The sequence below is a fragment of the Mastigoproctus giganteus genome, chromosome 13 (assembly GCF_048544385.1).
Source record: "Mastigoproctus giganteus isolate SK-2022 chromosome 13, ASM4854438v1, whole genome shotgun sequence".
Classification (NCBI taxonomy): Eukaryota; Metazoa; Arthropoda; class Arachnida; order Uropygi; family Thelyphonidae; genus Mastigoproctus; species Mastigoproctus giganteus.
In genome coordinates, this window is record NC_143587.1 from 127,388,026 (window position 1) to 127,403,490 (window position 15,465).

General features: G+C 37.7%; 1 protein-coding gene across 2 annotated transcripts in view; it reads left to right on the forward strand.

The window, feature by feature from the left end:
* Positions 1-15,465, forward strand: part of Hap40 (Huntingtin-associated protein 40 kDa) — a 246,830-nt gene that overhangs the window by 180,117 nt on the left and 51,248 nt on the right. For both annotated transcript variants that reach the window (XM_090387399.1, XM_090387398.1), the window contains exon 7: positions 3,488-3,576. In XM_090387399.1, coding sequence (XP_090243525.1) covers positions 3,488-3,576 — 89 coding nt within the window. The remainder of the gene's footprint in view (positions 1-3,487; positions 3,577-15,465) is intronic.

Sequence of the window (15,465 nt, forward strand, 5' to 3'; positions counted from 1 at the left end):
AAATCCCCAGCTTTCTCTGAGATTATAGCAAGTGATGGATTCTTTTCTTTACTCAGAATGCTCACATTTTAGTTCTAATGAGGGAAAAAGGCAATTATGTGCACAAGACAAGATCTATGCTGCATATCATATTTTATTAAAAAAAATTTGTTAGAAAATTTTTATAATATACATTTGGATCATACTCTTTACACATTATTGAAAACTGTCTCTTTGTTCACGATAACATGCTGCAATTTAACTGAAACAATCAAAGACTGACCAAAAATCTCGTAATGTTTTGAGAAGTTCTTGGAGGGAAATCACGATCCCATTATTGAAAACTGAATAAAATGTTCAGTGAAAGAAATAGAAATTTAGTAAAATGTCCTGTATGTATGTATGAAGTAATTAACTAATGGATATGTCTCAAAAGTGTGTTAGCATTAGTACAGGCATTTGATGCAAGAAAGCAAGCTTATGCAGCATCAGCCGAAAAAAAAAAAAAAAAAAAAAAAACCACTTCCACTTCATCCCTCTGTTCGTTCGAAATACCTGTCCAGCTGAGCCTTAAACCTATTTAGGCTATCAACTTCCACGACAAGGGCTGGAAGTCTGTTCCACCAACCAACCACCCGCTGGCTAAAGGCAAATTTCCGCACGTCTATCTTTCTGTCTTTCCTCAATTTGAATTTATGCCCTCTCAGGTGATTATTCTGAGCAAGAGGAAGAATCCCATCAGCATTGAGCTTGCTCAAACCATTTAAGCTTTATACACCTCTATCAGATCACCTCGCTGGTGTCTAGTCTCCAGACACTGTAATTTGCAAAAGCCTTTCTTCGTAAGAGCACCCCTTTGTTCCATTCACAAATCTTGTTGCCCTTCTCTGTACTCGTTCCAGCAGCTCTACATCCTTCTTGAAATGAGGCCTCCAGACCTGTATACAGTACTCTAGGTGTGGCCTGACCATTGCCTTATACAAGGGAATAATCACCTCCTTATCCCTGCTAGAAAAATTCCTATATAACATTGACAATACACCATTAGCTACTCTTGCAGCCCGTCTGCACTGCTCAGAGAACTTCATAGCTGCCTGCACAACCACCCCCAGGTCCCTTTCATTCTCTACCACTGTCAGTGTAGTACCACAGAGTTGATACATTGCTCTGGGGTCGCTGTTTCCCATATGTAGTACTTTACATTTGTCAATGTTAAACTTCATTTGCCACCTCTCAGCCCATATGCTCAATCTTTCCAGATCCTGTTGCAGCAGCATAGTGTCAGTAGTGTCCTTGACAACCCTGCCAACCTTTGTATCGTCTGAAAACTTGGACATTAAGCTTGATATACCATCATCAAAATCATTTATAAATACAGAAAACAATAATGGACCCAACACTGAACCCTGAGGGACTCCACTAATAACATTAGTCCACGATGAGCAGTGTCCATTGATTACCACTCTCTGTCTTCTCCCCCTCAACCACCCCTTTATGCATAGCAGCAATTTGCCTTCAATGCCACACTGCTCCAATTTGTGCAGAATTCTTGGATCTTAGAAAGGCAATAAAAAAGCCTTTCTAAGATCGAAGTATATAATATCAAAGTTATTCCCTGCATCCAGTTCTTTTGTGACTGCATCATAGTATCCAATCAAATTGGTCAGGCAAGACTTCCCCTTAACAAAACCATGCTGTGTCCGAGCTATAACTGAAGTCTTGTCTAGATGATCCTGCAGTGCTTCTTTAACAAGTGCCTCCATTAATTTTCCTGGAACAGAAGTTAAACTCAGAGGTCTATAATTACTTGTGTCAGCCTTTGATCCTCCTTTGTGAATTGGGGTCACATTTGCACATCTCCAGTCTATGGGTACCCCTGAGTCCAAGGAAGCTCTCATAATTATGGCTAAAGGTTTGCTTACTTCTTTTGCTGCCTCCTTTAATATAACTGGATAGATCCCATCCACCCCAGGCGCCTTTCTTGTGTTTATCTTCAACGATTTCTCCTCCACTTTACTCTCAGTTATTACAAGATTCTCTAGCTTACTGCCAGAGTTGAATACACCTCTGGCATTTCCCTTGCTGAATAACTCCTCATATGTGAATGTCAATGCAAAATATTCATTTAGTTTGTTAGCTACCTGAGCAGGATCATCAACAGTTGACCCATCGATATCAAGTGGACCAATCTGATTCATCCCCTTCCTTCTAGAGTTTACATAAGAAAAGAACTCTTTGCTGTTTTTTTTGCATCCTTTGCCAAAAGATTTCTCGTAATCTGCCTTCGCCTGCCTAACCTCCTTTGTAACTTGGTTACAGATCAACTTGTATCTATTATAGGCTTCTATGTCACGTGTTAATTTGTGTGTATCCCATGCATTTTTCTTCTCTGCCATATATCTCATTAGTTCATCTGACATCCATTTAGGCCTAAACCTTGAACAATATTTCTTAGTTGATATGTAAAGCCTAGTATCTTCCAAGATAAGTTCTTTGAATGCTTCCCATTTTGAATTTGCTGTTGGTAACATCATCAGTTGGTCCCACTGTATAGAATTTAAATACTGTCTCAGTCCATCGTAGTCATCTTTACGAAAGCAATAACCCTTCCCTTTACCCCTAATGGTAGTTACCTCTTTGAGTAAATCCCACTTCAGCACACTGTGATCACTGCCACCTAGTGGTTCATTTATCTGCAGATTCTTAATGCATGAAGAACCACTACTGATAATCAAATCAAGAGTATTACTCCCTCTAGTTGCCTCCCGAACATGCTGATGTAGAAAACAAACATCCAATAAATCCACAAAAGCTTTGCTAATGTGTGAGTGGCCAGCCCCCAAATTCCAGTCAATATCTGGGAAATTAAAATCCCCAATTATAAGACTCTGTGATTTACTGGCCCACTCTATTTCCCTGTACAGTTTATTATACTCATCAGAGTCATTAGGCCTATAGCACACTCCTACTCTCAATTTTGATCTCCCAATGCTTATGTCACCCCAAACTGACTCGACACTGCACTGTCCAACGATGTCGACTGGCTTCACTTCCTTGGATTTTGTGATTCTTAACTAATAGCATAACCCCTCCTCCCTTCCTATCCTTTCTGTAGACGTTGTACTCCCCAAATTCCAGTTCTGCATTCCTTATATCTGTTTGACACTATGTCTCGGATATTCCAACAATATCTGCCTTTGTTGTTTTGAGCAATACCTCAAAGTCGTCAAATTTATTTACTAATTGTTATTTGAAGTGCTATTTGAAGAAAGATTAAGCACTTGTCATAAGCTTTTATGTTTGGATGAAATCCGCATCATGTAGTCACTATATACATTATAAAGTTCTGTATGCTCACTAATGGGTTAAGAATCACAGATTATTATATATAGAGAAGGCTTCTGTTGAAACCTAAAATTTAATTCTGTTTTGATAATAACTTATGATAAAATATTTAAGGTTTGCTTTTTTTTTTTGGTTTTTTTTTTTTTTTTTTTTTTTTCGTTAGGTATTGCCAGTGGTAAGCCAGTAGGTGTATTTCTTTCTGTCCTTGCACAGGCTGAGGTCACAAGGGTATTGCTGTTGCTTCTGCTACAGGTAAATTGGTTCAGAACGCTTTTGGAAACCTAATATGTTTATACTATTATAAAAACATAATACCATACCTATAGTGGACAACTTTCTGCATTTACAACAGTGATTCCATTTTTCATCCAACCTCCTGCTCACCATTCTAACAGAATTTTTCCTGTCTTTTTCGCACAAAAAATAATAAAACTGTTGTTTTGGTGATAAATTTGGAACTTAATGGCCAGATTTCTGATTGAAATTTTCATTCTCTTTGGTTAACAAATCAGGCATCAGGTATGCTAGTCTATGTTGTTGCTTAAAATATATGGAGTACTTGAAACTGTGTATCTTATATTGTACTCTGTTAAATGTAGTGTTTAGTGAATGAAATTTTTTTTTTTTTTTTTATTTATGTGGTGTGTAGCTGATTAACAATGTTCTTCAGTAAGATTCCAGAGAAATACGATGTAGTGTTTAAGAAGATGTGCACAAGTTTTTCCACACATTATAAAATTTGCAAAGTTAAACAAACAGTACATGTATGTTTGTAGATGTGATTTTTCAGTATCAAGTGCCTGGAAACAGAATGTAATTAGATGTTTGCAAGTAAGCTTAAGAACAATGTGCAGTATGTAAAAAGAAATTAGAAAATAGATGTAGCATTTGAAAGTGAAGATGATAGTGTCATATATGCAAAATGTTTATTCAGCATCATATATCACATAACCTAATCTTTCTCCAAGCTGTGCTTAATCATGACAGAGTTTTCTAAGGGAATCCCACAATTGTCAGAAGAAGACACCTAATACTGTAAGCCCTAGAGGTAGCCACCTTCCAGCGGTCACACTGAGAGCAACCTGTTTTTGATTTAATGATTTTTTTTTCTTTCATGTTTTTTTTTCTCTCGAGTTAGCCATATTCCAACAGTAGCAATGGGCTGTTTTGATTGCTACAGTAGTAGTAATCAAAGTGATTCCAAGCTATATCTCATTGTGGTGACCTTTCCTGACATGAAAGAAAAAAAAAAAATCATTAAATCAAAAACAGGTTGCTCTCAGTGCGACCGTTGGAAGGTGGCTAACTCTAGAGCTTACAGTATTAGGTGTCTTCTTCTGACAATTGTGGGATTCTCTTAGAAAACTCTGTCACTTTTTATTGATAATGTTCCTCTTATGATAGGCCTAAAAACTGTAGTAGTGGCTTCTTAAAAAAAAAAAAACTATCACATCTTATCATTCTGTCCCCTCTAATAATTTGCCTTATTCATCCTTAAATTTATTCAAAACTACCCACTTTCACGACACCAGATGAGAGTTTGTTGCAACAGTCACTCTTTGGCTGAAAGCATATTTTCACACATCTATCCAGCAACCAACGTTTTTCATTTTAAATCTGTATCCCCCCCTGTATATGATATCTGAGAAAGAGTAAGGATGCCATTAGCATTTAAAACCTCAAACACTTGAGTAATTAAGGATGCAATTTGCAGAACTGAAGTCTTTTATGGTAAGAATATCCTTTTGTGTCCTTCACCAGCTGCTCTTCACTTGTTGCTCTTTTCTGCACCCATTCCAACAGATTTGCATTCTTCTTAAAATTAGGCTTCAATAACTGTATGCAGTACTCAAGATGCAGCCTAACCATTTATCCTTTTATAGATGATTATCCCATTGCCTTATGCAATAGGATAATCATCTTCTTGTATTTGCTGGCAAAATCAGTATACGATTAACACAACCCCATGAGCTATCCTCCCAGCCTGTTTGCACTACCTAGAGACCTTCATGTTGAACTATTTTTTGATGATTTATTGTAATCTTGGAAATGCTAAAAGGAAAGACACTGAAACAGTTTCAATGCTGCCTAAAAGGATGGGCGCCTCCGTAGCCAGGTGGGAAGGAGCAGCAGTGCGTACCACACGCTTCTTGATTAGACCGGGGTTCGAGCCCGTCACCACCAAATATGGAGGATGCGGAAAGGTCAAGGAATGACCACCGCATATTCCGGAGCAATATGGCCTTAGTTGCTAATGCTCCTAAAAACCAAACAACAACAACAGCATAAAAGGAAAGATTTTGAAATGTGTACACATTGGCTGTCTTTAGTTAAATGTGTAACTAGACTGGTAGAACAGTGGCAGCCTTTGACAAATATGTTTAAAGAAGAGGTTAGAAGTGGTGAGAAAAGAAATATGAGCACTTTTTAAAGTTACCAAATTGAAAAGTAAAACAAGCAGTCATGAGTGAGTGGCCCTGATTCATGTCTAAAAAAGTTTTGAAAAGAATACAGATTAAATAAACTCAAGTTGATGAACTTCTGTTGCAAACAATCATAAACAGTCCCAGCAAGCTGATAACTCTGAGTAAATTATTCCCACACATACGGACAGTCTGTTCGCATTCTCTTTTCTGGCTTGAATAAAGAGTTTGCTTTTTCCTTTTAAAAGTTATGCCAGTTTTTGAAATTCCAAATATAGCTCTTCAATCAAATGTTCCTCATATCATTTTCACTTAAGGCATGGAATTTGATTTGATAGATGCCATACAGGCATCTATCAATTGAAATTGGTTGTGCTGGTGTATACAAAGAAGAGAAGAATCATATCTGGGCTCTCTTGGTTGATCAAGAGCAGGAGAGATGGAATGGTAATAAGGGTTGCATTACTAATAAATTCCTTCTGTGTGTAAATATTAATGATAAATCTTGGTCCAGATGGTTTAGTCCAGATTTACACACCACCTTCTAGACAGGACATGGATAATTTTTTGCAAAGTTACATGATTTAGGTATTTTGGACCATTCTGTTTGCATCTGTGGGAAAGATGAAACTTGGGAACATATATGACTGTTATGAGTACTTCGATTCTAGGGAGGAATTAATTACAAGGTTGCCAAATCTACATGCGTTAAATCCTGGATGTGAACAACTTCTGGTAGGAGCAGAAGCAGATTTCAAATCCTTCCAAGAGTTTTCCATCCAAATATTTTGAAGAAGGTTAATCTTATTACAAATATAGCAGTGAGGAAATTAATTGTTGCATCATAGACTATGTATATATTAAGTGCAATAGCATCATTAATACACAGCCATTTCTGAATAAACAGAATATTTATAAGGCGGCATTGTTGTAAGTTATATCTCATATTGTTAATACCTTCACGAGTTGCATTAGCATTAGCATTAGTAGAGGCATATGATGCAAGAAAGCAAGCTTATTCAGCATCAGCCAAAAAAAAAAAAAAAAAAACACACCACTCCCATTTCACCCCTCCGTTCGTTCGAAATACCTGTCCAGTTGAGCCTTAAATTTGTTTAGGCTATCAACTTCAACAACAAGTGATGGAAGTCGGTTCCACCAACCAACCACCCGCTGGCCAAAGGCAAATTTCCGCACATCTATCCGACATCCGTCCTTCCTCAATTTGAATTTATGCCCTCTGAGGTGATTATTCTGAGCAAGATGAAGAATCCCATTGGCATTGAGCATGCTCAAACCATTCAAAGCCTTATACACCTCTATCAGATCACCTCGCCGGTGCCTAGTCTCCAGACTCTGTAATTTGCAAAACTTAAGCCTTTCTTCCTAAGAGCAACCCTTTGTTCCATTCACTAATCTTGTTGCCCTTCTCTGTACCCGTTCCAGCAGCTCTACATTCTTCTTGAAATGAGGCCTCCAGACCTGTATACAGTACTCAAGATGTGGCCTAACCATTGCCTTATACAAGGGAATAATCACCTCCTTATCCCTGCTAGAAAAATTCCTGTATATCATTGACAAGACACCATGAGCTACTCTTGCAGCTCGTCTGCACTGCTCAGAGAACTTCATATCTGCCTGCACAAGTACCCCCAGGTCCTTTTCATTCTCCAACACTGTCAGTGTAGTACCGCAGAGTTGATACGTTGCTCTGGGGTTACTGTTTCCCATATGTAGTACTTTACATTTGTCAATGTTAAACTTCATTTGCCACCTCTCAGCCCATCTGTTCAACCTTTCCAGATCCTGTTGCAGCAGCATAGCGTCAGTAGTGTCCTTAACAACCCTGCCAACCTTTGTATCATCTGCAAATTGGACATTAAACTTGATATCCCATCATCAATATCATTCATAAACACCGAAAACAACAACGGACCCAACACTGAACCCTGAGGAACTCCACTAATAACATTAGTACACGTTGAGCAGTGTCCATTGATTACCACTCTCTGTCTTCTGCCACTCAACCATCCCCTTATCCATAGCAGCAATTTGCCTCCAATGCCACACTGCTCCAATTTGTGCAGCAGTCTTCCATGTGCAACAGTATCAAAAGCCTTTCTAAGATCCAAATATATAATATCAAAGTTATTCCCTGCATCCAGTTCTTTTGTGACTACATCATAGTATCCAATCAAATTGGTCAGGCAAGACCTGCCCTTAACAAAACCATGCTGCGTCTGAGTTGTCATGATATTGCACTAGTTCAAATGGCGCCTCCGTAGCCAGGTGGGAAGGAGCAGCAGTACGTAGCACACGCTTCTTGATTAGACCGGGGTTCGAGCCCGTCACCACCAAATACGGAGGATGCGGAAAGGTCAGGGAATGACCACCGCACATCTCGGAGCAATATGGCCTTAGTTGCTAATGCTCCTAAAAAAAAAAAAAAAAAAAAAAAAAAACTACTTCAAATAAGTAACGCTTCACCTAAGGAGAAGACTAATGTTACTTATTCTCAGATAGGTACCACCACCCAGACGGCACCATTTCAGTGCTATTTGGTCCTTCTTCGGTGTGTGGGTAGGTACCTAAGTGATGCAACGATGGCAAAACAGTTATGATGTATAACTCCACAATATGAGAGATGCCTGATGGTGTATATTTATTTAGACTAAGATGCATTTAGGGCTAAAGCCTCAAGCTGCGAGAGAATTTAGACTATGTATATATTTAGTGCAATAGCATCATTAATACACAGCCATTTCTGAATAAACAGAATATTTAGCCATAAATGCATCTTAGTCTAAATACATCATACACCATTAGCCATCCCTCATATTGTGGAGTTATACTTCATAACTGTTTTGCCATCATTACATCATAGGTGGGTGAAGAAGGGCCGAATAGCCCTGAAATGGTGCAGCCTGAGTGGTGGTACCTATCTGAGAATAAGTAACATTAGTCTTCTCCTTAGGTGAAGCGTTACATATTCAAAGTAGTGCAATATCATGGCAACTTGTGAAGGTATTCATAATATGAGATATAACTTAAAACGATGCCGCCTTATAAATATTCAGTTTATTCAGAAATGGCTGTGTATTAATGATGCTATTGCACTTAATATGTACATAGTCTAAATTCGCTCGCAGCTTGAGGCTTTAGCCCTAAATGCATCTTAGTCTAAATACATCAAACACCATCAGGCATCTTTCATATTGTGGAGTTATGCTTCATAACTGTTTTGCCATCATTGCATCACTTGGGTACCTACCCACCCACTGAAGAAGGGCCAAATCACTTGGGTACCTACCCATCCACTGAAGAAGGGCCAAAAAACCCTGAAACGGCACCAGGGGGAGCCTGATGATGTCCGAAGTTTCCAAGAATAGGTAACAACAGCCTTCTCCACTGGGGAAGCATTGCCTATTCAAGGAATTTATGAGTTTTTGAGTGGCATGAGTTGAAGGAGTTACTGTCCCTTTCATTCTTCTACACCGTTTCTTTTCCTCTTACACTCCTACTATTACTTTCCCTCTACCTTTTTGCTTTTCTAAGTCTAATAGGGACAACTGGATAGTTGAGTTATTATCCCACACAAATACAAAATAGCCCTAAAATGGTGCCGTCTGGGTGGTAGTACCTATCTGAGAATAAGTAATATTAGTCTTGTCTAGGAATAAATAAACTTATACTCTGACCATTAAATAAAATTTTTACTATAACTGAAGTTTATACAAATAATATCGAAAAACAAATTATTTACAATAAACTGATGGTTGTATATTACCTGTTGTATATTTACAATAAACTGATGGTTGTATATGGAGGATTTGAGAACGAGAGTAGCCTGTGCGGACGTAGCTTATTGCCGCTCCTGGAACAGAGAAGTTTTTTCTGATTTATTTTCTGTTTTATTAGCTTAATTGGCATATTAACTTATTTTCTAGAGTAACTTTATATTCCTAGTTACGATACTTAGTTTAAAGTTTAACTTAGATAGAGATTTTATAGGTATTACTTAGTATCGGTAAGGATATCAAATCCATGTGTTACAAGTTGCAGCTCCGCTGAACAAGAGGTTTTTTTTTAACCATATTTAGCCGATTTATTAACCAATTGTTATATCAAATTATTTTCTGTAAGTAGCTATTCAGGATTCTTAGTTTATTCTGAATTGAGACAGCGAGATTTGGAAGTTAATCGATACTTAAGTGTCCGTAGATTTACCGTTCATAAATTGCCGCCATTGTTACGCGATACAAAATATCTCGAACTAGATAGCATAAGCTCAGTATAGTATAGTACATAATATAATATTGTCAATTAATCAGAAAATCTATTAACCTTGCTGAACTTCATTGTCAATTAAATTGTACTTTTAACTATATACATATAACGACTTAGATTACGTAACATAAATAATTAGCAAAAATAAATGATTAATACTTAACTTGATATGGAAGTTATATAAATGGATTTCGTAGATAACACTCGATACTGAAACATAAATATAGCGTTATAACGCTATATTTATGTTTCAGTATCGAGTTTCAGTATAACTGTGTTGGGATACAAGATTAGGGTTTTAATTTTGTACTGAAATTGAAATTTTATTGAAATTAAATCGAAATCATGACTCAAACCAGAGCAGCAAAGCAAAAGGCTCAAGCAAATGGAAGTGCTGTGGCTCAATGGAGAACTGAGGGGGGGCAGTTGCCCTCTGAATCACAGCCTTTTAAAATGCACTATTTGCTTGATGTTTGTGGAGCAGTCAGGTACGGGACATGATACTGCCATGGGGGATGTCTTTGTATGTGCGCGATGCAAGGAGTGTAAGGAAATCAGTCGACAACTCAGCGTTGTTATGGGCCTATATGAGAGCTTGTAGGATAGGGCAGATGCCCTCGAAGGATCTAAATTGAGGGGCCCATTAAACTCTCAAAGGGGCCATTAAGGGGCCAAAGTCTGAATTGTAAAAAATTTCCTCTTTTCCACCAGCTTTTTCCAATAATCACATGCTTTCTTCTGATAAAAATTATGACATCTTCTGCTTTCCGGAAGCCAAAGCTTGGCAGCTATCTTTGGTATGATAATAGTATTCCACCATGCAAATGAAAATTTAGTTAATTTTTATTTTAAAATAACATTAGTTAAATGAAACCAGCCAATTTGTGTCTGTTTTGTTAATGCAATTCTACATCCTCATCAATACCATCTTCCTCCTGGCTTTGCATATTCCCAAATTTTCACACCCAGTGTATGACTAGACAGGTATTGGCACAGTCACAATCCAGGAGAATGAGAATTGGAAGTGAGTTCCATGCAGCCATCATATAACGTGGGAACCTTCAAAGGTCTGACAGACAGGCAGCAAAGAGAGGAGTCGGACAAGTGGCTAAACTGATCCACTTTCCTCTCTCCACTGATGATAACCCACATAGTCTTTCGGAATATCATCCATGCGACTACAAGCTATGACGTCTAATCAGACCAACCAGAACAATTGAACCCAACAAAGGAAATTCCCTGAGTCACCATTGTTGAAGTCGTTCATGCTGTTTTTCACTATTGGCAAAATGATGTAATGAACAACCCTTATGTAGCATCCATCTTTAAAAAAAAAAAAAAACAATAAGAAAATAAATTGTAACACATATCCTTCCTTAATTTTTTTTTTCTTTTTTGTCTCAGTTGTCTAAGCAGGAGCTAAAGAATTTTATGATTTGGAGTTAAAATTATTTCATAATTGGAAGTGAAATTATTTTATGAAATAATTTCACTTCCAATTATGAAAGAAATTTATTATAAAGAAATTTCTGTTAAAAGTAAACAAGGAAGTTGAAGTTGATAGTATCTACCCAATTATATTAAAAGAAGCAGCAAAAGCATTCTTGGATCAGAGAAAGTCCTTTGGAGATGTGCAAATTTTGGGGATTTGCAAATTTTCTTCCTATTCAGAAGGGTTCAGGATGAAGTGAGTAATTACAGACCTGTAAGTATGACTTTTGTACCAGGGAAAATAATGGAGTCAATTCTTAAAGAATGGAGGCAAAGAATAATTTTAACATAGTTTACTTAGATTTCAGTAAAGCTTTGGATACTATAAAATCATCATAATAATAATAATATATAAAAACATAGGAATAAAATTTATTAAAATGTCATGCATAAGAATATAAATATTAATCTCCCACAATGAGGGTTAAAATCAAATTCATTGCTCTTCTTAAATGAATAAAATTCATTTAAGAAGAGCAATTTGGCAAATTAGTGTTGGCCTCACTTCTGCCCAACACTAATTTGCTGTAATGTGGTTTATATTTCAACAAATCAAAAAGCAAAATTTTATGTAAAAATAGCAGTATCAAGTTTGGACAATCTCACCAGACTTGATGTGTACACTTCTTGTGCACAGATTTACCATCAACACCTCTTGATTGCTGTCAAGTACCAGGAGGTTATCCCTCATTGTCTTGAAATTATTGTACACATATAGTTTCATTGTTAAAGCATTATTGATGATCATGATATGAAAAATGTGTGAGGCTGATGTAAAGCTTTCTACATAATGATGACAATCTTTGCCATCAGTGAGGCCTATAATGAAGCCTTCCCTAGTTGTAGAGATGAACTACCCATGGCAATTGAAGACTCACATGGCAGCCATAACAGAAATTGAGGGAGCCGATGATGTGTTAGAGTTGCTAATCTTCCACGATGCATCCCTTATCAACATTGAACTACAGTAATTAGATCTCCATATTGCTTTTGAGAAAATACAAGTCTGAGCCCACTCTTGAGGGTTTTGACTATCAGAATCACTGAAGAGGCACTTTTATTACACAATCAGTACATGAATTGGATGAAGCAGCTTGACATTGACTTTTTACGATTGAATGTTATGATGTTACAATCATTATACAGGGTGTCTCAAAAATACACGGCATAACTTCAGGAATGAGTTCCTCATATGTAGACAATAAAAATATTTTATATCAACATAGTTCTGGAAATGCTTGGTTCCCGAGTTATTAACCGGAATGTATTATCTCCTGCAGGTGATTTCCTTCATCACAAGGTAGTGACAGAATCTGGTAGTTTCCATTGCGACCATGTACTCAAATCAGGAGCAAGCGGATATGCACTTTATGTATGGTTTGGCAGACGGCAATGCTCTGGAGGCTTGTCGTTTGTACCACGAAAGGTTCCCAGAACGAAGATGTCCAGACAGGAAAACGTTTGAAGGTATCCATCGCTGCCTTTGTGAACATGGGACCTTTACACCTCGTGTTGCCAACAGAGGATGACCAAGATCTTCGACTCCTGAAGTAGAGGGGTTGGAGACCAACTGCCTGGCCTCCATGCTCATCTGATTTAAACCCACTAGATTTCTTCTTATGGGGCCATTTAAAGTCATTGATGTATTCGACTCCGGTAGACTCTCCGCAATTGAATTGTGGCAGGTTGTGAGACAGTACGAAACATGCCAGGAATTTGTTATCATCTTCACGAATCCATGAGACGTCAATGTGAGGCCTGTATTCATGCAGAAGGTGGACATTTTGAACAATTAATATAAGGTGATGTGAACAGTTAAGTGTCATGAATAGACCAAAACTCGGAAACCAAGCATTTCCGGAACTATGTTCATATAAAATATTTTTATTGTTTATATATGAGGAACTCATTCCTGAAGTTATGCCATGTATTTTTGAGACACCCTGTATATGTATACAGTATTTGAGTATTTTGGACAAATTTTTCTTATTATATGTGAAAGTTATTTGTGGTACTCAAAACACCTTGAATTCACTTTTTAGCACAATTGTCCACAGAAAATTACCTTCGGAGATGGAGATTTAGTGATTAATCAACATTTTACCTATCAGGGACGGTAAATCGTCATAACTGCAGAATATGGGAATCAGAAAACCCTCATGCCATTCGAGAATTCAAAAGAGATAGTCCAAAGGTCAATGTCTGGTCTGCTTTGTCATGTTCAGAAGTTTTCGGGCCCTTTTTTTTTTGCGGAAAAAACAGTGACAGCGGTGACCTATCTGGACATGCTACAGCTGTATCTGTTATCCCAGTTAGAAAATCATCAGCCAATTGTGGCGTTCCAGCAAGATGATGCACTGCCATATTGGGCTCTTATTGTCCAAGAAAATTTTTTGACATGCATTTTCCTGGGCCCTGAGCTGGATGGACTGATTCCGTGGCCTCCGCGCTCACCCGATCTTACATTGCTTGATTTATTCCTGTGGGGATACGTGAAGGATATTGTGTTCAAGACTCCTGTGACCTCCCTCGATGAACTGAAGCTCAGAATTGTTGCTGCGATTGAAACAGTTGCACCGCAAATGCTGGAGAACACTTGGAGGGAAATTGAATATCGCTTGGACATCTTACATGCCATGAAAGGTGTGCATGTTGAAGTTGTTTAGCATTCTGCAGTATTCATTCTATAGGTAATAAAAATTTTTTAGTTACACTTTCATATTCCATAAGTAGATTTATTTTGTTGTTTCTGGTTAGAAAATTATAGGCCCCGGAAACCCCCACAATAATTAAGAAACCTTGTACTTTGACAATAGTATATAGACGATTTATCTGCAGTCATTACTTACTCGTGAATCAGAGGTGATGAACCCATAATATCCCTGTATATCCATTTACTATGGAGTTGGAGGTGGATCATGCTTTTCCCTTAGATGAAATAGTTCAGTGTGTGGGTTCTCGATTTGTAACCACTGTTTATAGGAAACTTATGTGCAGAGGCCAGCTTGCTAATTATGGGTGCAGTGCTGTGCAATGTTTGAGTGTAGTCCCACTCTGATTCTGTCACTATGAGGATTTTGAGAATGCCAAAGGTAGAGCAGACTTATCTAAATGTGAATCCCCACCCCACCCAATGTCTTCAACATATTTTTGTTGTGTGGGAGTATTTCAGTTCCAGATTTCAATCATAACCAGGAAAAAATTGCCACAGCTCATATTTCCCACTATCTGGGGATTTACACTCATTCTGCTAGTTGCATCCTTACCATATAGGTTGTGTGAAACTCCTCAGCAAGAAACTGCAGTCAGTGGTTTCTAAAATCAAGTCTATTATTCTCTTGCTGCAATGAGCCAGGCATATAATCCCATGTATTGGATTATATGCCTGATTTGTGGGGCATGTCTGTCGTATTGGGGAAGCTAACTGTAGGTAGGCTTTCTGTTCATATCTTAGAGCATGAGGGGTATATTTGCAGGCCAACTTGATTGTTCTGTCATTGTGTAGCATTATTGCTGTGTGCAGCATATTAACTGGAATCCATATTTTAACATGTATACAGGCAGTTCCTGCTTTTCGAATTCCCCGGTTTACAAGTTCTTTTTTTTCAAGTATCAACAAAATCGAAAATATGAACATTAATTACAATAAATAAATGCTAAATATTCATAAATGTGGCATTTCAAACCATGCACGTAGCTACATAACACAGTACTACTGTGCATGCTGCTGTTGTTCGTTCAGGCAGAGATAAGGAGGGAGGTCCAACTGTTAAAGAATTTCATATTTTAGATGCAGTCAAAATAAAAGAAGTGTGGGACAAAATTACAGAGAGAAACGTGAAGTGTGTTTGGAATAAACTCTCTTATAAGGTTATTGATAACTTTGAAGGATTTCAAGAACAAGCAAAGATCGTACAAAATAAAATAGAAGTGGTCGTAA